Source organism: Halyomorpha halys, unplaced genomic scaffold, assembly GCF_000696795.3.
Source record: "Halyomorpha halys isolate HHAL.00 unplaced genomic scaffold, Hhal_1.1 Scaffold718.1, whole genome shotgun sequence".
In the NCBI taxonomy this organism is placed as follows: Eukaryota; Metazoa; Arthropoda; class Insecta; order Hemiptera; family Pentatomidae; genus Halyomorpha; species Halyomorpha halys.
In genome coordinates, this window is record NW_027110423.1 from 69,006 (window position 1) to 78,083 (window position 9,078).

Sequence of the window (9,078 nt, forward strand, 5' to 3'; positions counted from 1 at the left end):
ATTTATAAAATCCTGCCATATCGAATGATTAGAGCGCGTTCTGAGGATTACATAATATAAAAAAAGATGCTCCAAAGCAGAATTTATGGGGCTAGAAGAAGAGGAAGACCAAGAAGAAGATGGCTGGATGACGACCTCAAGTGGCTGAGAGTAACAAACTGAAGGGAGAAGGAAAGGATAGAGACGTCTAGGGAACTGTTGTTCAGAAAGGCCAAGGCCCCTCCTAGAGCTGATATACAACAAATCAGGCTAGTAATAAAAACTAAGAAATTAATGAAGTTTAATTATTCAATTAGTAAAGCCAGAAAGAAAATAAATAAGCAAAATACCTTAAGTTTAAAGAGTTTATGAAGAGTATTATGCTATTGTTTTATGAATCCATTGAAGTTTCATTAGATATTTTTATAAACAGTCTCATTTTGATTACAAGATACTATAGTTTGGATACGAATAAAAGAATACAGTAATTGTTATATCAGTCATAGATCAATCTCAGGTCGGGTACTAAGCCCAATTACGGAGCCCTTAATGGGTTGGAGCAGTAGTTTTTTTTTCATTTTAACTTCTCTTATATAACATAATACTATAATATTAAACATATTTGCTTCCAAGTTTTCTAGTCATCAATGAACTATCGTTAGTGAACGGTTGTTGTATTCCTAATGCTAATAAAGTTTAAAACTTACTGTTTTTAGTTTTTTAATTAACTGATTTGGTTCCTTTAGGTTTCACATTCCTAATAATGACTGACACCGAAAAATTAAATCAGGATATTATTAAATGTAGTTTAAGTGTCAAATCATTAATTCAGGTGAATGACTTGCCTAGACTTTATTTTTATTTACATTTCCAGTGATTAATCATTTATCTTAAATAGGACATTCAAAACTGCAATGGACCTCTTGAAAAGTTAAATGAATTAAATGCCAGTGGGCGCTCTAAGCTATCTTACCTGAGAGAAATGATTGATGAGTTGGAGTCCTATGGGAAAGAAACATTTGATAATGACCTTATGGAAGAGGCCAGAAACTATAGAGAACAGTACTATAAGTAAATTAATACTATTGCCATTTCCCTTTTAGAATTTCTCATGTTTTTAAAAATTAATAAATAATAATTTTATCTCTATAGTACATTCAGTATGTTTCGAAAAGCAAATGTCAACTGTATGCTGGCTATTGAGAAAGCAAATAAAGAAGAACTCTTCAAAATGGATGAGAGTAGTACTGTTAGGCAAAGGTTGTTATCATTAGTTATTCTACTATTTTTTTTAATTTTCTTCAAGAGTAAGGTTAATATAATAATGAATTTCAGGATAAAAAAAGATAAGGCTAATATGGTTAAAATGTCATCCAATGTAACAGACCAATTGTTATCAATTAGCAGGCATTTAGCTGATACTACTCAATTGAGTGCAGACACTCTTCAGACTTTAGGTATTTTGCTTATTTATTTTCTTTCTGGCTTTACTAATTGAATAATTAAACTTCATTAATTTCTTAGTTTTTATTACTCGTCTGATGGTTGTATATCAGCTCTATTTTATTTACTAGATACCAATTATGTACTATAACGTTATGTCATTACGATGATATATTCTCTATTAAATGTTACTCAATTAATGACCTATTATTTTTAGGGGAAAACATTTTAATTTGAACTGGTTAAAAGTTTAGTTATGTTGGTTGAGAATTTTGACTGATTTAAACAGTAACTCCTTTATGTTTGATATTTTATGATTTATTATTTGCTACTTTGGTTTGAAATATAGGTTTTACTTTTATAAAAAAATAAGTGAAGTTCGGTACAAGTTTGCCATAGCCCTTCATGGGTCTTGATTTGATAGAATTGTGTTTCATTTTGATGGATTACTTATATAACAAAAGTAGTTGACTTCTGTTCACCGAAGAGATATAAAACCTCTAGTTTTGACATATTTTTCTGTGATCTTACCGTGTAGATGTATTAGTCAGTGGAGGCCATAAAATTACTTCATATGTACTATATTCTTCTTCTCTATAGCTCTACAGCCCGGGGAGGGCCTTAGCTTCCTGGGCAAGAGTTCTCCAGATGTCCCTATGCTTTGCCTTCTTCCTCAAGTTTGTTATTCTCAGCCACCTCAGGTCATCCTCCACACCCTGCAGCAATGTTCTTCTCGGTCTCCCTCTTCTTCTAGCCCTATAAATTCTGCTTTAGAGCATCTTTCTTTGCAGTATTTTATGAAATTTACAATTCTGTATTATTGTTAGCCACAGAGCTCCATATTTGTTCTTATCTTCCATTCTTGAATTACTTCATTGAGTAAGAGCCAAATATTTTTTTAAGTATTTTCGAAGACCTTGCAAAAATTAATCGAACTCTGATTTTTTGTATATCTGTTGTACAGTAAAGTATTGACAAAGTTTTCAAACTCCCAACTGCATATGCTGTGTTGTGTAAAAAAACCTCAAATATTTTTAAGTTTTTCAATTTCTTCCTTATATCTACGTATTGTTATTTATTGATGAAAAATTTTTCCTATATAAATTCTGCAAGATAAATTTTGGTATAACATGGCGTATCAAAGTTTTATTCTATAACCATTGGTTCTAGCATTATGGTCCTCCAAAGTTGAATAGAATTTTTTGCATATCACAGTGCGAACACAGTAGGTAGGTCGAAAATTGAATTTTTTTTATTATATACTCCACATGTGCAGTACATTAAAAAAATGAGAGATACTGGACCTTTTGCAAGGTAAAACACCTCTATAATATGCATTTTGGTTCAAATTTTAGAGTTTATAGTGCCATAGCCAATTGTCATTGAAAACTTTGCAAATGTAAGAAATAAATTTTGTCCTCTACAAGGTTTATAGGTTACTTTTTCTCAAAAAATTAGGGATATAAAGATATTAGCAGAAAATTGATAAGGCTTAAAAGTGTTTATGCACCACGGCTTGTGGATAGTAGGTGGAAGGTTGAAAACATGGATTTTTAACTACATATATATGTATTAATTTTTTTGGGTTGGCTCTGCAGACCTTGTAGATCTTTGGCCGCCTGAATCAGCCTTGTCCACGCCTTCCAGTTTGCTGCATTCAGCTCTTTCACATCTTTGTCAATACTGTCTATCCATCTGGTTTTTGGCCTCCGATGTGATCTCTTGCCAACTATACTGGCATCCATTGTTGTTTAGACATGTCCTGATAGATTGCTGCAAGTCACATGCCCAGTCTCTGCAAGCAGTTCACTGTTAGTTCTTCTCCATGTGTTAAAGCTCTGATTCCAGATCGCTTCTGTAATTGTACAGAGAAGTTTCCGTTCTAATTCTATATAAGATATAGAAGTAGAAACTATATTGATAAACACACATACACACAAACGTATGTTCTCAACATATAAAAAAATCTGGGTTAGGTAATTATTAAAATACATCTATTTTCTGAATTTATAATTGAAAATTAATCTCTAATTGAAATACTATAATTTAATTGCAGTGTATTTAAATATTCAAAATATATATTCATGTTTATTTTTATATCAAAGTTACATGAATGTAAGTTGTTTAAGCATTAAGGGCTCTATGACTCCTTAATCTGTGGCTGTAGAAGTCTCAGTTGGTTCCTGCTGCCATCCAGTTGTTAACTCCTAAGCTCCTCAATCCAATGAAGACTTGTTGAGCTGACTTATCACTAATAGTTAATCATGTCTTCCAAAAGCATTTTTGGCACTTAAGCTTAAACACTTAGGCACATAGTTGATCACTTTTCTGGCCTCTTATCAAACCTACTTGAATGTTTTCTGTTGATGAAACTTCCCAAACATTGTTCAAATTATAGTACAGAGGTTCAAATATGAGGAGATTGCGGCTTTTAGCTTTCATAATAAGGTAGCATTGTCACTTTATTACATTTATAGAATTCTTCTGTGATGATCTATTTATGTTGAAGCCTTCTAACTGTATACCAGAATATCTGAAAGTTTGGTTGTATATTGTGTATTATTCTGTTTCAAGTTTTATTAATTTGTTATGTATTAATTGTCATATTCACCAATCATATTACACATTTAAATTTCATACAGTATACTTATTTAATCCACTATTTTCTTTTTCAGCTAATTCCTCAATGACAGTTACTGGAACAAGTGGAGAACTACATGAAACGAAAAGTGCTATTTCTCAATCTGGGAAATTACTAGATAAATACTCTCGACGCCAATTTACTGATAAACTTATTTTGTTGTTAGGTTTTGCATTTTTTTTGGCCTGTGTGCTTTATATCCTGAAAAAAAGACTACTTTAAAATATGTTATCTGTGAAAGATATTTATAATTATTTATTTTTTAAAGGATTATTTATTGAATCTTATCATTGGCTCTTTACCCTTGCCAGTCATGATTATTTCTCTTAAATTGACCAATTGCAATTATAATTATCATTACCTATAAGTCTTTTATCTTCTTTGTGAATATCATAGGCAAGGCAAAGAATTGCTTATTACCATAGGCTGAAAGATAACTTAACCTGCCTGTACATTAGTTGTATTGTTCTGGGTTGATGACCTTATTGTTAAAATTCAGATGCGGTTATCATTTTTGTTTCATGATGTTATGAGATAATACAATGGAATATTTTACTAATTCTCATATCTATTTAAACAACTACTATATGGTCTTCCAGTTAGTTTACTTCTGTAACTTTCTGGGGTAAGTTGAGTTTATCAGTGTAAAGCCACAAATATTTTGCATAGTTTTTTTCTTGGGGTCCATTATTGAACCCTTTTAAAGAGGTAATTGTTTTCAATTTCTCACTGGTCCCTAAAAGTGTTGTGTAAAAATATAATCAATAGAATTAAAAAAGGAAGAAGTGCAATAACTAAAACAAATTATTATTTTTTTTTTATTGGAAATAAAATAATTTGGTGATTTAAATCAAAATCATAAATCCTTTATCATTAGTATCTATGTATCTGGTGGAATATCTGCATTCATACAATTTTTTATTGCTGTATTATTGCTACATCGGCACCTTTGTAAAATAAATAATGTTTTATTTTTTTACTTAATGTTATTATTTCTGCCCTATTTAAATTTATTGTGTTGACTTGATTTTATACAAAAAGTCAATAATAATCTATTTTGTTGATATCTTGGTGTTACAGTAATAAGAGATTGGGCAGGAATAGATTTTTCTACTGGGTTAGAAATATTGTCATTATGTTACAGAAACAAGAGACAGTAATATAGTTACTCTGGTTGGCTGAGTATCAGGGTGTCTTCAGTGGCCTTTTTGGGGAAAATATTTTGCATTTTAGAAAGCTTTCTACAGGAAGCGGCATAGCTTTCTAGCCTAGATGGTTTCACTATCTGTTGAATTTACAGATTTTATTTGCTGCCTCAATATGATTGGAAATCATTGATTTCGGTTTGGACAGATGCTGTTGATTCCCATTAGAGTCAATTAATATGGAAAGTGAGGGGCTGGTTGTCTGCTGATTGCGGAGTAAAAAATAAAAGTTAATAATTTACTTATCGAGTATAAGTTATTTTATAAGTTATAATAATAATTATTTTTTTATCGCTTGGCAAAAAGATAATTTATTTCATGCTAAGTATTAGGAACTTAAAATGACCATGCCTGCTGACCTGGAATGAAAATGCAGTCTGCCATCTTAAATTCAATGGAATAAAAAGTGATGACTGAGTGAATACAATGTAGTTCAAGAAGTAAAGGAAAATTAGTAGCAAATAAATGCAAAAGGTCAGGTAGATTTTCTGATGTGTTCTTTGGATTTGGATTGAAAATGAAAGTTTTAGTTTGTGACCTCAGCCTATGACCAGAGTTTATTCTATTCAAGAAAAACCTGAGAATATTCTTTAATTTTTCATTCTTTGCTCAATCTCTTGGAAACTATCAACAGCACAAAAAACATTATACATACCTTTTTTGAAGTAGACTAAACTATTTAAAATTTGAGTTTCTACAGAACTCTGTAATCATTTGATAGTACCCATGATACTACTTTTCAAATAACATTGTTGTTTTTTGAATAACGAGAAATCATATTGTGATTGTGTTTTTGTAATATAGGAAAAATAGAGGTTTATTGTAGGTTTAATTTTTAACTTACCCTCCATATTTTGGGCTGCAGAGTAGGAGTATGAGGATATTTCCACACTTCACTGTCAGATATTTTTCCGCCAACTTTGTTTTGTTTTTTTGTACACAACTTCAAAATGTTAACCAATGTTTTAGTTTTGTACCAATATCTAGAAAAATATATGTTTTTCCACGATAATATTTCTCTACAAAATTACTAAGTACCAAATTTTCAACATTTTATGTATTCTGTGTTATATATTGTCAATAAGATTTTCCTCCAGGATTAGTTGGAAAAGCGCTTTGTAATAAGGACCTAATTCCCAATTAATGGTATAAAGCTATTGTAATTAAAAAAAAAAACTTTCCCTTAATTACCTTTTTAAGTCTTAGCTTGTTTGGACTATTTAGGAGATATGAAGTATTTATAGAAAACCAAGTATTACAAAAAGGCTTGAAAGTAAATCGAACTGCCTTTATTTTAAGCACTAATAAGTGTAAACTTAGGGTTTAGAATCCTTGAAATATAAATTTTTGCCTAAGAACACTCATTTTCAATTAAATTATGCTGTCAAAATATTTTTTTATCAGTTTTGTGTACATCCGTGGATGCGTAAAAAAACTGCTAGCTCAGAAAAAAAAAAGTCTTAAGACACTGACTGAAGTCAGATATTTATTGTAGAATATATACATTCCTACTATGTAACAGCAACTTTTTGTTTAAAGCGACTTGCTGGAAATGGCTCTTAATACAATTAATTTTTCAATTTTCTCAGAAAGGGCTGGAGTGATTTTGCTTGAACTCGATAAATCAATGTACAATTAAGTGGTTTTTAATAACAAATTGGTTTTATCCGCATTAAAATTGTATAAATGCCAAATTTTCCTCTAGTACCTTTTATTTTGTTTATTTGAAAAAAGTAACCAGTTCACATTGTAAGATATAGAAAACAATGGATAAATACAAGATATTAAATAATTTGCTGAATAACTAAAGCAGCAAAAACGAAAAATGTATATTTTCAAACCGAAAGTCGTGGGCGCGATAGCCACATCTTTTCCGACTGCATTACAGCTTCATTAAACTGATCTATTCACGGTAGGAACAAAATTTATATAATGAGGTGTAGATAGTTGACCGTAGATTAATGCTTCGAGAAGTTTGTCGGGGGGTGCGGTCAGCAAAGAACAACATAAATAAATATGGTTTTGTTTATTTATGTTGTTCTTTGCTAAACTTACAACTTAACGTAAACTTAAACAACGTACAAACTTCTCGAAGGAAAAAAAAAATTTATATATAATTTTATTTGATTGATATGCCACATATGTAATAATGAAGACAAACCAGTAATAGAGGTATGATTCTCGGTCATGACCAATCATACAGTATATCAAATCATATTCTTTTTCTAGTAACGGGCATTCTTCAAAAGTTGTTGATTTATAAAGTAACATTGATTGATATATTCGTCTATCGTATTACTGCAAACGTAAATAACGTTTCAATTCTAAAGACAAAATTATTTCACCAATGTTAATTAATAAAGAAAATTTTGAACGTTTTGGCTAATAAGCCATCTCCAGGAACAAAAATTTCATTTGTACATTCCAGTACATTCTGTGAGTCTGAAATTTAATTCGTTATTGTCACCTTGAAGAACTATAACAAACGAATTTTTATAGAACAGAAAAGTAAAAATTTGTTGTTTGTAATCTCACTTTTCCGGTCTTTACATTTTTATTGTGCAAAAACAAAAAAAAAAAAAAATGATAACGTGGGGAACATAAGTAGGATTTTAAGTGAAAGCTGTGTCATGCACGCACCACACCAGATTTTTTTTTACTGTTTCTTAGACTACATTGTATTTTATTGTATAACTTCCCCCATTTGTTATTCCAGCGATGTCGAGATGACATACTTGCACTTTTCATATCAGGCCAGATATGAAAAATAGACATGATCATTTTATTTGCCCAATCCTTATTATGAAATAAGTCACGTTTTTCGTCACGGGCTCCCAGACTAATATCAGTTTTTATTTAAAATTATTGGTTGCAATTACGTTGACAAAGCTAACTCCTTTGTCAACGTAATTTGGGCTAACGCCCTGTTATATTTAAAGTAGAAACGTAAACGTTAGTCTAACCATAAAAAAACAACTATTATATATTTGTATGGATGTATTTTACTTGGATATTTATTGGATAGGTTCCTAAAAAATTCATTTACTCAGTTATTAACTAAGATAAATAAAATAAGATACTTAGTTATTTTTTTTAGTGAAATGAAAACAAGTAGTTGTTGGAGACGTTAATAAAAAATAATTAATAATCAACTTACTTTTAACTTTCTCAACAAAACAAAAACAATAAAAAACCCTCGCTTACATTTTCTAAATAATCATATTCTTTTTCAGGTAGACTTAATGTTTTGAAGAAGTCTTTCGTTGCTATGTGGAACCTGTGCGGTTTAAGTCTGATTTTTTTCTTTTATCTTTATTCCGTAAACGGTAAGAATAAATTATTATTTTATTGTGACATATTATTATTAGTATTACAGCTGAAATGTACTCTAATAGTTCACAAAGTATGAAAGATATATTCGTTTCAAGTATGATGTCTAATAAAGATTTGTAATTTTCACGACCACTAACAAATACTCCATCTAGGCGTAACATCTGTTTTGTTTCAGCTGACTTGAGTGATGACGGAAATCTATTGAGTGATTATGTTTCAACGTACTGGAAAAGGGAGGCGGATTCGGGAAACAGTAACAGTGGAAACGCCTATGGAAACTATAGACCATCATTCACACCTCCTTTCGATGTCTTAAAAGTCCAAGAATGTTATGAATACACTTTAGCACACTTACAGGAATCTGGCTACGTTCCCGGAACTGAAGGACACGGTGAATCCAGGCACAATGAAGAACAAAGTAGCAGCAATAACTTCGCCAATATAATGTCGAACCCACAGTTCCAGGAAATATTCAAG

The 9,078-nt window shown here is 30.8% G+C and overlaps 2 protein-coding genes across 3 annotated transcripts; both read left to right on the forward strand.

Annotated features, from left to right (window-relative positions):
* Positions 1-652: 652 nt before the first annotated feature.
* On the forward strand, positions 653-5,042 carry Sec20 (vesicle transport protein Sec20). 2 transcript variants are annotated; one of them, XM_067048604.1, is made up of 5 exons: positions 653-811; positions 878-1,050; positions 1,132-1,239; positions 1,315-1,436; positions 4,098-5,042. In XM_067048604.1, exons 1-5 carry the CDS (start codon positions 743-745, stop codon positions 4,283-4,285), a joined length of 660 nt encoding a protein of 219 aa, XP_066904705.1. In that variant the 5' UTR covers positions 653-742; the 3' UTR covers positions 4,286-5,042. The 2 variants fall into 2 exon arrangements, with proteins under 2 accessions (XP_066904705.1, XP_066904704.1); XM_067048603.1 differs by having other exon boundaries at positions 1,132-1,436.
* A 2,293-nt stretch (positions 5,043-7,335) lies between these two features.
* Positions 7,336-9,078, forward strand: LOC136795028 (uncharacterized; the record flags this gene model as incomplete). Its single annotated transcript, XM_067048605.1, is given in 2 exon segments — positions 7,336-8,594; positions 8,777-9,078. Coding segments are annotated over 2 exon segments (360 nt in total), but the record flags the coding sequence as incomplete, so codon positions are not given.